This window comes from Thunnus maccoyii, chromosome 6, assembly GCF_910596095.1.
Source record: "Thunnus maccoyii chromosome 6, fThuMac1.1, whole genome shotgun sequence".
NCBI classification, from domain to species: Eukaryota; Metazoa; Chordata; class Actinopteri; order Scombriformes; family Scombridae; genus Thunnus; species Thunnus maccoyii.
Window position 1 is genome coordinate 28,199,268 of NC_056538.1, and position 17,728 is coordinate 28,216,995.

Consider the following 17,728-nt stretch of genomic DNA (forward strand, 5'->3'; position numbering starts at 1 on the left):
GCATCTGTCAGCATCCCCTCTCCCTCCCATTTCTCTTTCATTTCCAGCTTCATTTCCTACCCATTGTTCTGTTGCTTTTCTTCCTAATGGCAGCGCGGGAATCATAATGGACACAGGAATGAGCTACTGCAAGGAAAGTAAAAGTTGAAAGGAAACTTAATGAGTGCAGTGCAGTTCTCTCCATCATCCCGGGCCTGGAGTCACAGACTGTTTTGGAATCACACCTCAAAAACAAGAAGTTTCTCAAATCAGCGTACATCTAGAACACTGAAGGGTTTCAAGGCTGAGTTACTCAGGCAAACTCTTCCTGGGAAAGGACCAGTTTCAACTCAAGTCAATTGAACAAATGCCGCCAGCTTCTATCAAAGACTAAAAATAACAGCCGGAAGAGGCTGGGCCACGCCTCAGCAGCAGGCGAGTAAATCCGTGTGCCAGGAATATCCCGTATACCATCAGGGGAAGTAGAGATGCCAGGCGAGCCAGGGCCTGAGGACTGGCAGCAGACTCTGGCACAAACACAGGCAGACAGGCACCAAGCATGGGAAGCCTGCACTGCAGTCATCCTCATTGAAGCAAGGCCAGCCTTGTCATCTACCCGCTGCAATCCTATCAACTCAAATCAGCCAGCACAACATGGAGAAACCAATGGAGGGTTTAAGCCTTTAGGGAAGGGGTTTGGCCAATGCAGACTGAAACCTGAGGAGAGTATATTCAAACGGTTTTATGAATGAGTTATAAGCAGTACGTTCATACATCAGGACCATTACGGTGACATTTCCGCTCAGCTTCCTTCCATTGAATGTGATCTCAGTAAACTTGGACAGTTTGTCATTTTTACTGAGCAGTTCTGCGGTTGCTTACCCAAACCACACCCAAACCACAAAGTAACACATTGTGCCACTCAGTGCCATTTAGTACCTAACCATGAAAGTTTTAGTTTTAAGTTTCTGACATTTCTGCCTCCAATTCAAAACAACAGTGGTGAACAAAATTATATTTGTGCTGCAACAGTATTTTGTCTCTCCCACAAGCAGTGCCCATTTTCCCATTTTTGTTGGGACTTTTTCTTTTTCTTTGTTGGTAAGATGAAATTAAACCACCAGCATGACTAGATACCACTAGGGATATGAAAAATTATGTTTTTCTTGTATTTGGGTGATGTGCCTTTAATATCGATGATGCAAAATTGATGAGAGAGGATAAAGTTTTCTCTGCTTATGATGCTGTTTGTTTTTAACTCTAGATTTAGCTTTAGCTCTACCCGTCGCTGGACATTTGCATCATATGCAAGACACCAGAACTTTATCTGATCAGATGCACTTCATCTGTTTGACATCAAACTAGAAAGGGTGGGAAAGTATTCTATGTTTACGAGCAGTAGGGGAGATTAGCATTTGAAGATGCGTGTGTGGGCTACTCACACCTAACAATTCTGTTTTAATGTAACTACTCCACTTTTCCAACAGATTGGGGCCAGTAGGTCAACAGTGCTCTCAAAGCAACGGTCCATTTTGAGTAAAGTAATGACCTATCAAGTATTCACTGAAGCAAAGAGCAGCAGCCTTAATCTGAACAGTGAAGAGAGTGTTCACCCTATTCAGGGGTCACTGCAGTGGAACAGCCCATCAGAGAGCCACATCAAAGACCTGCCAGAAATATCGATGGGTTTGGACCAAGGCCGGGAAATTTCACTCTGGCAATCATTCATCGGGCCTACACATGAAGGAAGGGGGAAAAAAAGACATTGAAAATAGGTTGTTGTTTACTCTTCCATATCTTCTCTTTATATTATTACAAAACTTTACACAGACAATTGCTAATCTCCACACATAAGTGGAACACAGAGGGACAAAACAACAAAAAATAAAAAGTATTTCTCATCCAAAAGGCATAAATAATATAAAAGACAAACTTTTTTTCTTTAAAACAGATACATTCATATGAAATAATATTTTACTACTACAAAAAATAAATAAGTCATCTAAAGAGTCTTTGATCTTTTATGAGAGTCTTCCCTCCAATGGGATACAGTTTCTGTCTTCGAGCAACGCTCCCTTTCTCTTTGTGTTTCTCTCCATCTGGCTTTGCTCTCAGTCTCTTATAGTCACTGTCTTTTCCCATGACGCTAATCTCGGCTCAGTCCATCGACAGTTTTGTTTCCTTGTCACCGTAACATGCAGTGTCTCTGACTATCACATCGCTGGTCCACTTCCTTCCTGTGATATTTCCACAACTGTCTCTCATCCAGTCACTCTGCTGGGTTTCTCTAAAAAAAAAAAAAACCCCACACTGCAGGAGAGTGTGTTTGTGTGTGGGCTGCCTTCAGACCTCCTGGGGGCCGGGCTGGATCAGCTCTCCTGCCAGGCTGCTGGTGGAGATCCACCCAGGCTTTTCGTCACAGTCCAAGTCTGGCAGGCCAAGACTCTCCCAGCACACCACAGGCCCCTCCGTGTCGACGCACTCCAGCTCCTCCTCGGCTGTACAGAGGGAGAGAGCGGAGAGTCTTTGGTTTATACTTCATATTAAAAAAGACAAGTACAGATTCTGTAGAGGCCCACATTGTAATTTGTGGTGATGCTGCATAGTTTGTCTGTATACATGAGGGTTGGTAATGATGTTAAAACTTACTGGTAGGGCAGAGTTCAATTTCACAATAGTGCAACCACGAGGGTCTGGAAGTACTTTTTTTTTTCACTTTATCCACAGGGCATTAGTTTCTTATCTCTAATGTCTTGAAGCAATACTTTGACATTTATGGAAATACTCTCATGTGTTTTCTTGCCAAGAGTTAGATGAAAAGATGGATACCACTCTCATATCTGTACAGTAAATATGAAGCTATAGCCAGAAGCCAGTTAGCTTAGCTTAACACAAATACTGGAAAAATCCACCTAACAGCACTTTTAAATATCACTAATTATTATATATCTTATTTGTTTAATCTGTACAAAAAAAAAGAACTTTTTAAAAAAACTGAAACAAACAGTTTTCGGGGGTTATGTGCCAGACTTTTTCTTGGCTGGGAGAGATGCCTTGTGGAAAGATGCATGCAGAAGACAATGTTTTTGCTGTTGTCTACTGATGCTTTATAACTGAGAGAAGTGAGAAAACACCAGAGGCAGAAAAGACGTAGGAAAAGAAAAGAGTTGGTAGGCGAGAAAAAAAAAGAGAAAATACTTGGAAAGATTCTGTGGGCATTTGTGTCTCACCAGTGTTGTCTGCTGGACAGTTTTCATTGTTTCCCACCAGACAGCAAGAATGCTGTGAGGGCGAAGACTCCCTATGCTCGCCTGGCTGGTACCCTGCGTCGGCCTCCTGGTCACTAGAGTGGCTGTCAGGGCCGTGGCACTGCGATGAAACCTGTCCCAGAGGCACCATCTCCAGCCCGTCCTGCTGGCAGGATGCCACGCGATGCATTAGAGGCAGAGTGCCGCTTGAGAAAGTGCCATTGGTCTTGTTGTAACATCTGCACAGAGACAGAGTGAGATGGAAAGAAAAGTGAGACACATTGGTTTATAAGGTGCCCATTTGTTGCTGAGTGCTCACCCACTGACAACTCTCAGCGGTGCTTCACATTATCACTCTGGTTCTTCCTCTCTCCACATATCTGTGGGTTTTCCGCCAGACACAGACAACCCTTGTGTTAATTCTCCTAACAGTGTACAAAACAATGACAGCTCTAACACAACTGGAACACTCTGAGCACAGCTGCAAAATGTGTTTTCAACAGTTGAACCGGAGATTAAAAGGTCCAGTCTCGCTGCTTCTAAATAACTGTGACACGTTGTGGTTTTTTTTGCTCTCCGGTGAAGTTCTCAAATGCAGACAGTTGCACGCAGCGAATTTCACTGTGTTTCCCTGAACTCAGCTTCCCTCTATCGGTACATGATTGGATTGTGACCACACCCCCTCTTTTCCCAGCAGCCGGAGGTAAATAAACACAGGGCTCATTAGGTCTGCTGGCTGGGTGCACACAGGGTAAACTGTGATGCTGGGGACCCTTGAGTACATAAACAGGGCTAGCAGGAGGGGAAATGTGCATGTGTGTGCGTGTGTTTGGAGCAAGTAGAGATCTCTGAAGTTGTGAGGTCACAAGGAACGCGGGACAGATTACAAAATATGAGCAATGCATAGTTTTGAGCCAGCATTACCTTGAAACATATGGAAGACTTATCTTTTTCAGTTTTTACAAACTTTCACCAAAGACATACCAGATTCTTTTAAAAGAAGCAAAAATTTTATTTTCCCACAAACATTAAAGCTGTTGTGTTTCCTGCTGCAAGGAAACACTGATCACCCAAATTTCTGTATTATAGAGTTTTGTTTCCAAGTCCAATTTTATACCCTTTTTTAAAATTCTCAGATTTAAAAAAGAACAAATAAACAGAAAAACTGTGTCCTAGATGTCTGCAACAAACCAAAGATATTCATAAACAGAATGCTGAATTTGATGGAAGAAGACTTCTTGTCTTACCTGTTGTTGTTGCAGAGGTTTTGACAGCTCATACAATCAGAAGACTCTGTTTGGGGAAGAGCTGTGTACATGCCTCCACCCTAACAAGAGAGCACAACACTAGATTTAGCCAAACTGAACTGAATTTGCACCTTTAATACTTGTGCAGCATCAATAAAAAATGATGAATTAGACACCCAGTCTCTACGTTTGGAGTACTTTCTGGTGTCTGGATGAAGCACTCACATTATGGTGGTGGTGGGGGTGGGAGTGCTCGCAGTCCCTGGTGCTGTGAGGCAGGGTGCCATCGTGGCTGTGTGGGTGGCCAGGTGAGAACAGGCCGCTGGAGCCGTTGAGCAGCGCCAAGCCGTTGGGGAGTTTGTGGTGGAGGTGATGGCACCCCTGGGGTAACATGGGGCCACTGTGCCCGTAGCCTCCGTGGACGCCACCATTGATGCGGCTGGTGCCAGGCAACGTGGTGTACTCGAGAACATGGCCATTCATCTCCGCTGGCTGGTACAGGTAGCCGGGAGGGTCGTACTCTACAGCGGAGGGAGGGAGAGAGAGGGAGGAGGAGAGGAGGTGATGGAGAGGCAGAGAGTTTAAAGTCTAGTCTACATTTATACAGGAACGATTCTAAGCTGGGTATCAAACCTGAGAACAGAACAAAATCTGTCCATAGCAACGTAGGGAATAATGTGAATGTGTTAGCTAATACTCTAGAATTCAGTATTCCTTTTTCACACTTTGCCATATTTGGGATATGAAATAAACGTATCTATATTTTGCATTAAAGAGCATCTTTATGTTTTTTGTCAGTGTACCAGCCTTTTTTTCTATGCCACACCACAATAGAGCAAGTATTTAAATTTGGCTCTGTGTCAGATTCTTTGTCTCCTTTCTTCAAATCTTTATCAGATATTTTACGGTTGATATCACAATTCTGCAAATGTAAGACTATTTGTAAGGCTGCTTGGGTTAAGACAATGTTAAACAATCCACTTTTAAGTAGTAGAAAGCTCTACAGTTCAGTTCATTCTGACGTTAGAGAATTGTCACACAGAAAGTCAGCACCTGTAAGTAAATCTCCACTTTTAAGCAACTAAGAAAAAAAAAAACACCTATTTACAGATCCAAAAGGCCTGGTAAAGAGTCCATCCAGCAATGGCAAACACTTTTGCAAGCGCTGTGGGATCCATATATGCTCTATGATCACTTGGAATATGCTGCACACGCTGTCTTGGGGCCAACTATCTTTATATATGAGACCAACGGTGCTGGTGCTAAACTCATTGAACTACAGTACAACTTGGAATGAACACAACATATGTTATATTCAAGTTCTCACAGTGTGAGCAGCAACTATACATTTTCAGTCTTCTATGCGAGCTCTGGCTTTGCCTATAAACTCACTGTGCATATTATTCTGCTGTCGATTCCTCCACAGACACATGGCAATAAATGCCAGCAGGATGAGCACCATCACTCCCAAAACACAGCCGACGATGAGGTACAGCAGTCCTCCAGGAGGGCTGGGGGGCTCCTGGGGGTGGGGGCCAGGTGGAGTGATGGGGTACTGGCTGGGTGATCCTGGAGGCTGACGTGCTGCAGCAGAGAGGGAGGAAGGGACATGAGGAACAGCTTTTCACCCGTGAGGGTCAAAAGAAAAATAACACAGGTCCTGTTCACACCTGGCAATAACACGCGTCTTGGGTGATCTGATCACAAGTGGACAGTTCTAAGTACGTCAGTTCACACCTGGCATTACAACGCATCTCCACATGCGTCTCGAGTGACCGCTTGTGATCGAATCTCACTTCCCCAGTCTATATAAACAAGTACATCATTTCCGTTTGCAAAGACCAAATGTGTTGAGTCCACTGCAAACTTAATAATATTGCCTGAGAGTCCATTTTGCCTGTTGTCGTGGCTTCTTCTTGTTGTTTCACACTATAATATGATGCTGGTGGTGCGCAAATGAGTACGTACTCCTGCTTCCACAGAGGATATCAGTTGAGGCCCAGGACACTGCTAAAACAATGTGTCCATATGTGGCCTGACCACCTCCGTATATGGTCTGAGTAATCAGATCTAAACGCGTCCTCAGTGAGTCTTGGGTGGATTCACACCTCTATTTAGATCTGTCCACTTGTGATTGGATGACTCAAGACACATTTTCATGCCAGGTGTGAACATGGCCACAGTACTAAACTATAAAATACAAACCATTGTTGTTGGTCTCATAAAACGCAGCACATTTATGTCGTGTAATTGCGGTGATCACACCTGTCATTACATTTCTGAACCTCTGATGAAGAGGAAGTTTGGTGGATGGTGAGTCATTCCTTGTGCAGTTTGTGATTTCTTACCTCTGGTCTCACAGATCATGACGTTGCTGTATTCGCTCTCTCCCCCGTCATTAAAGCACTGCATCTTGATATCATAGGAAGTCTCGGGCTGGAGATGTCCAATCATGTGCCAGTGTTTTACACCTGAGAAGGAGGAAAAGAAAACAAGAACAAAGGTGAGAAATTACTTCTTCTGCAGGCCGGCGACTCACGTTGCTTCAAATCCCGTGTAAACTCCCAATCAGTATTTTCTTCCTTCTCCCCCATCTCTTTATGTTTCACACCATCGTGAAGGTCATGTTCTTTCATGCTTTCTCTCTCTCTCTCATTCACCCCCCCCCCCTCCATCTCTCATTGCTTCAGCCCCCCCCCCCACCCTCCTCTCTTACTCCGTCAGTCCCACGAGGGCTCAGACAGTTGCTTTACTCTAGACAAGCTCCATATATGGCAGCTTCATGTTTGTCCTGGCTTTCTTCCAGTATTCCCACTCTACACACACACACACACACACACACCGCTGCTGCACTACCGCACACAATCACACGACTACGTGCTCTGAAATCACAGATGAGACGACAATCTCTACTATGGAAATGCTACATTTCCGACAAATGAGGCTGAAATAAGCTGCAGTTCTTGCTGAATTTTGTTTAATATGAAGAATAATAAATCACTGCAGGCGTGCTACCTTTGCCTTTACCTTACCTAGCCTTCTAACTAAACCTGCTGCTAAAGCTAAACATACTACAGTAAATCAGAAACAATGCAGAAGCAGATGTTAAATACAGAAATAAACAACAGTTTAAGCTTTAACTAAAAGATACATGAAGATTATCTGAGAAGAAAATTACTTGTTGGTTGTAAAAAAAATGTATTTTTATTCCTCAAAAAGTATTATCTTGGTACTGAAACTAATGTATCATATTGGCAAAAAACTTCTAAAGACATCCAGTAAGCACTGATTTGGTGTTTTGAAAAAAAAAAAAACACATAAAATTATTGTCAAGTCAAACATTTTTGTTGAAAAATGAGACAATCCTGTTCAAAAAATAAATGCAGTCTATGTCTTTTGTCTGCCACTGTCTCCTTTGATAATGGGGGCCCCAACTTTGGGAATCTTTTAAATTCTATAAAGTGGTTTTAACAAGACTGCAGTTAAATTTGGTTGAGAAGTTTTTAGATGTCTAGGTTCCGTATAACTGTTGTTTAAATGATTCAGTATCATCTGGAAGAACGTTATAACTACATATTGGAATGAATGACAAGCTGTTGAAACAATGGCTACATGTAACCTGGACATTTAGAAATCTTTCAACTGAATTTATCCACGGTTTTACCAAAGATGTCTTGACCAAATGACCAAATCAGTGCTCACTGAGTACCCAGCCCCAGCAGGCATTAGTCACTGTCAGTGACCAGTCCATGGAAAACCAGACCTTGGGATGTTAAAGAGTTGGGCAGAGTGAAAAGACGTCCCTCCTTCCCTTCCTGTACCAGCCTCGACTGTTAGCATTCCACCCAGCAACCTGAGCCCCTCTCCTCTGCCCGCTCTCATATTTCAGCTCTGGCCCATTAGTTGGCAACCATTTATTAAAAACAGATTTTAGAAGGCCTCGCTGCCTAGGGACAGCGCTCTCTATAAATCAAACAGCAGAAATGCCTCTCTTCACTACACCCCACTCTTGACACTGAGTATCCATTACCCTCCCGACTTCTAGTTTATCTGCACAGCGTGAGCTTAACATCAGGGACTGGACGAGGCTGTCGACAAACACTCTACACCAGCTACACCCTAAATCTGTAGTGAAAACAGATACACAAACATCAAAATGAGCATTTTCACTTACCTTCAACTACATCCCTTTTGTAGTCGCTGTCATTGTCGCTGTCTGTGGGCCGGTAGTAAATGTAGAAGCCTTGGATGGGAGTGTTGTTGTTACTCGAGGGACTATACTGGAAGGGAATGGAAAAAAGATTACGTTAGACTACAGCAATCTGGTGGGCAATTATTATAAAAAAAGACAAGAAACTTTCCAGCAACTAATGACGGGCCATGCTATCAGCAGATGTACAGTCCTGCAAGCAAAATCATGATTGAACTGTCTGCCTGAAGTTCAGGAGATAATAAGACTGTCTGAGGTTAAGTAAAGGAGAACTATCTGCATCCATCTGCAGCTCAAACTGTTGTAAGGAGGAGAAACAGCTTTGAAGAGAGCAGAATCAAAACGTATACAGACAGGGCCTCTTAATCTCTGTTAGAGCAGAGCTCTAATCAGCACGGCCGCTCAATTAAAGGTCTGATTGAGTCTCCGCTGCCAAAGAACCACCAGCCAGCCACTAAAATGCCCAATTAGCTTTTAAAATGGTTCCGACACAGGCTGGTCCAATTGCAAAGTATAATTCTAAATATTACAATTCTGAGGTACTTGTACTTCAAAGTACTTCCTTGTCATGCTACTTTGTATGTTTACTCCAGAGTTGTAAACTTGACACTTGGTGTTTGGACATGAGTCAGGCTTAAGTCTCTAAAATGAGGACTTGAGACTCGACTTGGCCTCACAGCTGTGAGATGTGACTTACTGGAGAGTTGAAAGCAAAAACATTCAAGTATCAAGTTTTGACTTTGTATAATCTGAGAACAATATTAAGACGATCAGTCAGGTTTTAAAAAAGATTATCTAAAATACTTTGTTTTGAGGTAAAACTGGAGGTAAATGCACCCGAAATGTCAGTAATGATCCCTCGATGCACAGAAAAACTGTGTGTCTGCACAGCTGCGCTACATTCAGTAAGCCAAAGTTAATCCATGAAGTCAGTCTGTCAACTATGATGGATGTTTACAGCAGACAGAAGAGAATATGAAGGCAAACAGGAGAATTATTTCTCTAACTGTAACAATAAGTATGTTTAAAACCTGTATGATTATCTAACCTTATCATATTTGTATTTTTAGATTGCTTTTTATGTGTGTGGATGAATGTGTCCTTCTATCAGTTAACTCGCTTCTCTCAAATTGCTCCATCAGACTTTGATTTAGAAATGCTGCAGTTTTTCCTCAGTTCCCAGGAATCAACTTGGTGAGCTGAATGTTATAATTACTGGTAAGAAGGAAAGCCCAAACTATGAAAATAAGGCACAACTTATAAAAAGTAAAAGGAAGTAAGTGAAGAGACTTCTTCCTCCTCTGGTCTAATGGATGTCATGTGTCTCTTTTGTACTTACAGTCCAGCGCAGCATGATCTGTGTGTCGCTGATGGCATCTGTGGATGAGATGTGAGGTCCGACCACCGGGCGGTCTGCAATGCGAGGGCTGGCTTGTGGCACCTGGTACGGCTTAGAGGGAATGCTGTGAGGACTCTCGCCGTACATGTTCATGGCTACGACGCGAAACTTGTAGGTGGAGCCTAGGAAAAGGGATACCATGAGAAAGACGATGTTATAGAGCGGAGCTGCGTAGGTGTGATCAGTAAAATGAATTATATCAGTTATGGTGATATTTGTTGTATATGTCTCTCATAATTAATTTTATTGATTTAAATAGAACTCAGCTGAAGTTGAAAGCTGCTGAAGTGTAAATAAATTAACAACCTGTCTTATTTTATCTTATTATATGTTTTATCTACAGTGTATTTGATCTACTTTTGGCAAATAAACCAGGTAACCAGGCTGCAGATTAACACTTTGTTGCATCACGAAACAATTGCAAAAAAGTGAAGGAAAAAAGTTCAAAATGCTGTTCGGCCTCTGTTTATATTACATCACTATCAATGTCAGTGAAATATTAGCTGGATGAATGATTCACTCTTGCAAGCAATAATAAAAACATCAGTCTGAACTAGGACTGATTTATCAAATTAGAAAAATAAAGATAAGAAAGATAAGCAAACTTTTAAAAACTAGTCTCACCGCATGAAATGATAACTTTACATCTGTGTTTTTTCAAATTTATTATATTACCGGGGGAGGGAACAAGAACCTCTTATCGGGGCAGAAGAATCATGTCACGCTTCACTGAACTGTAGAGGAAAGATCTGAACTATGTAGAAGCTCACCAGGCTCCAGATTGCGAACTTCCACGGAAAGCTTGAGCGGTGAGATATTATCCGCAGCTACAACCCACTCCGCACTGCGGCCCCGCCGGTACTCCACACGGAAGGCCGTGATTGGCGAGCCGCCGTTGGCTCTCGGGATCCAGGTAACATACACCGAGCTTTCGGTCGCCATAGAGATGGTGGGGCGATCGGGAGCCTCGGGTACTGGGGGCAGAAACGAACAAACTTTTAAATTGTGAAGAACTAAAAACACAACCAACATCACCCCGTCCCAAATCATGTAAGACTGGAACAAGTTAGCAGAAAACGAAAAAAAAAAAAAAAAAAAAGGAAAGAATACACATCACAGTGAAGCAGCATGGCGTGGAGGAATGTGTACTTACTGCCTCTGCTCTTAGCCACATAGTTATAGAGGGCAGGAGAGAGTAAGAGAGAGAAAAGAGGGTTAGTGAAAAGACTAATGTAAGTTCAAAGTAGCCCTGCTTGTTATGCATGCACACTTAGATCTGACCTTAAAGCTGTGTGCAGTCTCACAGCTTTCTGCTTACAGCATCTTTCATCCAAACAGTCATTACAGAGTGTCAACTGTCCTTTCATTGTTTGTACTCCCATGACATAAAGAAACAAAGCAGACCACTTCTAAACATTAAGCTGTGAAACACTCAAAACAGTCTGGTCCTCAACTCGCTAATACCTACACGACAGAAAGCCCAATAACAGAAATATCCCACAATCATCGAGCGCAGCAGCCGCAGCAGCAAAACAGGAGCTCGCAGAAAGCTAACGAGTATGCGCGTGTGTATCCACCCCTACCTCTGTCGTGTATGACGACTCCGAAGTGTGTGTTGGGGGTTTTGTCCTCTGGAGCTTTGGGGGGCATCGAGATGACGGGAGGCTTTGAGGGATTCTTGTTGGAGGAGGTGCTCTTCTCTGAAGGAGGAAAAAGAAAAGCTGGGAGTAAGAAAACAAGGTCCGACAGGTCTTCAGGGCTATCACTTCCACCACAAGCACATGGAACAGCTCCGGATGTTGCCTCTGAAATCTGAAATTTCCTCCTGGTTTCCGGAGCTGTTCTGGTTTTATCAGGGTGGGGTCTCAGGTTTCCATTTGACAACTCCGTAGCTACACTATGTTGTTGTTGGAATCAGTGTGTGATGTGAACGTCTAGTTTAAGCTTTCGGGAGCACAACAAGCATATGAAACCACTAATCATAGATTGATTCTTAAGCGCAACTTAAAGAACAATAATTATCAACCACTGAGGACACAAAAGTCATGTCTGTGGGATTGTTTCTGTGTATTTTAAGGTTTTTAATGACCTGAGGAGGATTTGAATTCTCTCATTTACATCCTGATTACATTTGGTGGCTCTTTAAGTCTGATTCTGATATTTATTAGTTTAAAAAAATGGATTTGGATTCAGTATTTTGCCACCAGAATCATATTCCTGCTAGTGAGGAGGCTTTGAAACAAGCATCATGTAGAGAGAGATACATTTTTACTGAAAATACCAGAACTTTTTTTGGGTCAAGTAAAATATTTCTTAGGGGAGGTGGCAGTGTTCTGGTGTTTCCAGCTGCATCTGGACATAAGAACCTAATTTTGGACTGGTTGGCATTTTTTGGTAAAAGGCCTGGATTTTGAGAGCCATCATTTGGCCACAATCATATCCGTGGTTCCTGGCTGTATTTTACATATTTCTGACCTAGGAACATTTTTTTTTTTCAACCATGCTGTGGTATAGCATTATTGTTAGTTTTTAGAACATTTGCGGTTGTTCTTATTTTTATTTGTCTGAAAAACAAAAATCTTAAAAACTGCTTCCAGTCATTCAGCGTCATTGAGTTTCATTTGCCTCTACTTCAGTTAGCAGACTCAAAAAAAGCACTGTACTTTGCATTTTTTCTGCATGAGACTGTTATCAGTGGAGAAAGTGATTTGTGTTTCTGCTTCTTCTCCTATAAATTTCTTCCCGAATGTCTGTTTAACATCAGAGCTAAATGTGGAGTCCAGAATGGACCAGATGCGCTTTGACTGTGACACCGAAATCTGACATTTACTGTTGATGTTTTAAGAAGCTGAAATTTTTGTTGGAAATGGGGTTAAAGTAATGTATTCCAGTCAAGACAAGAAACACTAAACAGCCTAATGCACACAGGAAAGCAAAGTACACCAATAGCTGTTGTTCTTACAGTGTTCAAATGTGGATTTTTCTTTACAAGCCAGTGGTTGCACCAACCTTTGCCAGTTCGAAAAGTGAGCATTGCTGGCTGGCCTTCTCCTGCTGAACTTCGAGCCACCATCAGCACCTCATAGAGACTGGAGGACTCCAGCTCTGACAGCCGCAGGGTCTTCTCACTGCCAGGGACGCGAACCGTATACCAGCTCCCCACCACTGTTCCCATTTCATCGACCTGACGCGCACACGCACACACACACACACATAGACAAATACAAACACATGACTAAAAATGACAGAGAGAAAAACAAAATCATCTGTCGGTCTATAATCCTCCACAGTTCCATTCGAGCTTGAATAATAGCAGGGAACGGCCTCAGAAACAATGCCTGTGAGATTTCTGTCATAATTTCCAACTCCAGCAAAAGTGACTCCCGCTGCCAACAAAGACTTAACTAGTATCGGTGCAGTTTTATAGTCAGAGTGAGCTTATTACTGAAGCAAAAACAGGTTTTTAAAGAGGAAATGACCAGCCTTTCAGTCAGTCCAGGTCCTGGTCTTACCTTTTTTATTTTTAATGAACAAATTACAGCAAAACACTTCAGGAAAAACTCATGTACTTGCGGTAACACTAAAAATCTGTCTTTAAATAGAAAAGGTGAAAACAGAACAGCGCATATTTTTCTCTTCAGTAGACGAGATAGTTCATCCCAACTCACCTTACGGTATTTGACAAAATAGGCATTGATTGGACTTCCTCCGTCGCGCCCCGCCCTCCACTCCAGGTCGTACACGTCGGGTTTGTGAGTCTGAGGCGGGCTGATGATGATCGGCGCCTCTGGAGTGGGACGGTCAACGGTGCGGTCGGCCGGCAGGTTGATTGTGTCGTGTATGCCTTCTTCCTCGGTTAGGAAGCGCTCGTGGCCTTCGTCGCTCTGCATGGGGTGGAGTGATGGTGAAACCTCCAGCATCACACCGCTGGTGGAGCTCAGCTGTGGATCTGTGAGGGGGGAAATATAGTTATAATATATATACCACATGTTTTGGTACAATACACAGTACTTTAACAAAGCTGTAATAACAACTAAATGTGACTGAATTAAATTCCTTCTTTACTCTTTTTTAGGTATTCAAGTGTCACCAGTCCTTTTTTATAATAGTCGTTAATAAAGATTTTAGCTAAAAATGCAATGAACAGACACAAGCATTTCTTTATCTACTATATAATGACTAAAATGTCTAGACTGACTGATTCCTGAGGTAAGTAAGTAACATTTTTAAGTCAATAAGCTTATCAGCATCTTCAGGCAGCAGCTGTGACTTCTGACAACAGTCAGAGGTCAAAGTGTATATGGTGACATTTAACTGCTGGCACCATACACATAAAACTAATTACCTTTTGGGAGTAACAACCAATCACATTTAATTAGTATTGCAACGTATCGTAGCCCCACACTGCATATGGTCATGTTTTTGTATGCAGTATGCTGTGCCACAATAAATTGTTCCACTCTTAAATGTAACTCAGTGAGGTGGCACTACATGTCTACAGAGGACAACCAACACTGGAAAGTTTTACATTTGGAACAAGACTTTTAATCTACATAAAATAACAAGAAAACCTGGATCTCTGCAGCGCTACATAATCATGCTTTGTTTGTTTTTTTTTTCATAAATCTATGCCAGAGCCAGAGCAGTCCACCTGGGCAAATTATGCAAGCTGGGAGCCTTATTATGGCTGACACAGTTTTGGCAGAGCCCGGGTGGAATTTTTCATAGACGTTCGGAGGACACTGAGCACAGCCTACGTGAGCAGGGACCTCTCAACTCTGAGCCACACCACTGGGGTCAGAGAGCACCATGATTGGATATTAAAACCTAAACAAGTGAATAAGGAGGTTAAAGCAGCGAGGCTTGACACAGGGAAACAGTGTAGGGTACTGGGTCCACTTTCAGGCAAGTTTTTTTGCGTCTGCGGCACCGGTTCACTTTGTAAAACAAACAGGCCCGGAGCTGGTAACACTAGACCTGATCCTGGGACTACGGCCAGCTGCCACACATTCCACACGCCAACCATTAAAATACCGAAGAGAATCAGACCCCAGCACTACATCCAGTCCTACACACTCTCCTGCTCTGTCCCTCCCTTTGCCCTGCACCGCTCTCGCCTCTCCACAACTCTGACTCATAGTTTCACCACGGCCGGGGCTCCTCCTTCACCACACTGAGATATGAGAGGAGGCAATTAAGGCCACAGGCAGCATTCTCACCATCTGATGGAGAGGAATGATATATCTTGTTGAGTAAGTGCTACTACACCTGGACAGAGATATGCTGCCAGGTCCGTCACAGAAAAAAAAGGTCAGTCCATTAGAGAAGAACACCTGGGAGTAAATGGGATAGTAAATCACAGAGGATTACCGGCAGAGATGAGAGCCTCGGTTTGAACTGAGCTCAGCTCACTGAAGGACTTGTGGATGTATTTTTTATAGACGTCTGAGTATCTCCTTTCTATCAGCGATGCGGTGAAGAGTTGGCAGTTGCATTAGGGCTATAACTAATAATTACTTTCATTATCCATTAATCTATCAGTTGTTTTGTCAATTTATCTCTTAATTTGGTTTAGAAAATATCAGAAAATTGTGAAAAAGGCCTATCACAATTTCCACAAGGTACACAAGGTGATGTCTTTAAATCCAATATATATAAAGATATCCAATATACAGTGACATAAAAAGCAAGAAATATTAAAAGTTCAGAAGCTAAAACTAAAGAATACTTTGGTTTTTTGCTTGATAGGTGACTTATTAATCAATTATTACAATTGTTGAATAATTTTCAGTAAATCAGCTGATAAAATATTAATTCTAGCACTAGTTGTCGCTATGGCAGAGCTGTCAGTTTGGTTATTTGGAAACCGGAGAGCCCAGCGGGTGTTGATGAGAATGACAGGAAGGAGACAGCCAATAAAATGACGGAATAAGGACGCCGCATCTCCCCTGTGGCACATTCATCTAAATCGGATGAAAGCGGGGGGTTGTCATGGTGACAGAAATAACAATGCCAAACAGAAAACCAAATATATTTCAGATTGTTTTCTGCGATTAATTACAATGACGGAGAACACCCACTAACAATACTGTTTACTTTGAATGCAATGGGCATTTGATAAGCTTCGGTACCTGGTACCCAAAAAAACGACCCGACGCAAACTGACCTCACTGCTGAGTACATCCCTCTTATCAGCTTCACATTCTGTTTTTGTGTATAAATGGTGTTACTAAACCTAAAAAGATATTAAATCTCATTCTTCTTCCTTTGGTCTGTAGGGGGGGAGCAAATGTTTTGCAGCAAACCCACTCTATCCTGTCTGATTTGTACTCCCTATGTACTGCATGTAGCTGTATTAATCATTCTGCAGATAGAGGGGCGAGCTGAGGAATGGGGCCCTAGTATAGAGCGGCTGAGGAGGGAGAAGAGGGGAGGCTTGGGGGGGGGGAGAACGGTGGAGGGGGAGGGTTGTGATGTGTTAATAAATAAAAGGCAGTTGTGTATGATGTTGACAGCTGGGTGGTCTGGTCCTCGTCATAACCCTTCACGGCTACTCCTTACATTCCAGCGTCCGGGGGCTTATCCCCGACGGCGTGCACAAAGCTCACTCTCACGCTCAAGCTCAGTTCAAGGCTCAGGAGGAGGGCGGCCTTGGCCAAGCCTCTCCTACCGGCCCTCAGAAAAACACACACACACACACACACACACACACACACTCACACTCACAGAGCAAGGACTCCCTGCAGATACTGTATGCGCAGGCCCACAGAGATCCTGCCTGGTAAGATGCCTTAACCCTCGGCCTTAACCCTTTCCAACACTACCAAGAGTTTCTGTAACAATTTATAATTACGCTGCTTCTCTCAACCTGCTTCGTTTGGTATCAGGCGTCAATGTACAAACTCACAGAACAAAGTTTAAGTCATGATCTCAGAGTGTTACATAGTGGCAATGCAGCACTGGATCCAGTTTTACCTTGTTTTGAGTGTTTTGAGAGGGAAATCAAAGAGTGATGATGGGAGCAGAGGGGTTGAGGAGGTTTTAGAAACAAGCATATGTCTATAAGTCGTACTGAAACAATTAGTCGCTTGACAGAGAATACATAATTTTGAAATCAATCCCTGGTTCCACCTTCTTAAATATGAGGATTTGCTACTTTTCTGAATTTTCATAATTGTAAATTAAATATCTCTGGGTTTTGCACCATGTCATCTTCAGCTCTGAGAACTTTATTTTCTTACGTTTTATAGACTGTATGTTTAATCACTATAACATGACTAATAGAGGCATACCTGATTGCACTGTAAGGACGCCGAACGACTGTGTCGAGCTAATCCCGTTGTCCAGCAGACACTGATACACGCCGTCATCCTGCGGCGTCACGTCTGTGATAACAAGTGAAGATCCAGAGATCTGAAAGCGGTGCGATGGGGTGACGGGATCAGCGTTGAACAGCCAGGTGATGTTTGGGGAGGGGTTTCCTCTTGCTACGCAGGTGAAACGAGCGGAGGAGCCGGGAGAGACGAGCTGGTTGGTCGGGCCCTCTGTGACGGACACAGGCTCTGTGGAGGAGAGGATGAAAGAGTAACTTCACCGTCAATGTCTCTGTTGCAAAAAGTTTCAAAACATTTCTTATCCTTTTCTT

At 42.9% G+C, this 17,728-nt stretch overlaps 1 protein-coding gene across 1 annotated transcript in view; it reads right to left on the reverse strand.

Moving 5' to 3' along the window:
• Positions 1-1,755: 1,755 nt before the first annotated feature.
• cdon (cell adhesion associated, oncogene regulated) overlaps positions 1,756-17,728 on the reverse strand; it is a 33,987-nt gene continuing 18,014 nt past the window's right edge. Inside the window, exons 7-19 of the mRNA XM_042414216.1 lie at positions 17,376-17,645; positions 13,752-14,032; positions 13,093-13,267; positions 11,667-11,783; positions 10,854-11,057; positions 10,024-10,205; positions 8,649-8,754; positions 6,823-6,945; positions 5,867-6,058; positions 4,700-4,995; positions 4,475-4,554; positions 3,210-3,466; positions 1,756-2,477 (exon numbers count right to left, since the gene is read on the reverse strand). Coding sequence (XP_042270150.1) covers positions 2,323-2,477; positions 3,210-3,466; positions 4,475-4,554; positions 4,700-4,995; positions 5,867-6,058; positions 6,823-6,945; positions 8,649-8,754; positions 10,024-10,205; positions 10,854-11,057; positions 11,667-11,783; positions 13,093-13,267; positions 13,752-14,032; positions 17,376-17,645 — 2,438 coding nt within the window. The 3' untranslated portion in view covers positions 1,756-2,322. The remainder of the gene's footprint in view (positions 2,478-3,209; positions 3,467-4,474; positions 4,555-4,699; positions 4,996-5,866; positions 6,059-6,822; positions 6,946-8,648; positions 8,755-10,023; positions 10,206-10,853; positions 11,058-11,666; positions 11,784-13,092; positions 13,268-13,751; positions 14,033-17,375; positions 17,646-17,728) is intronic.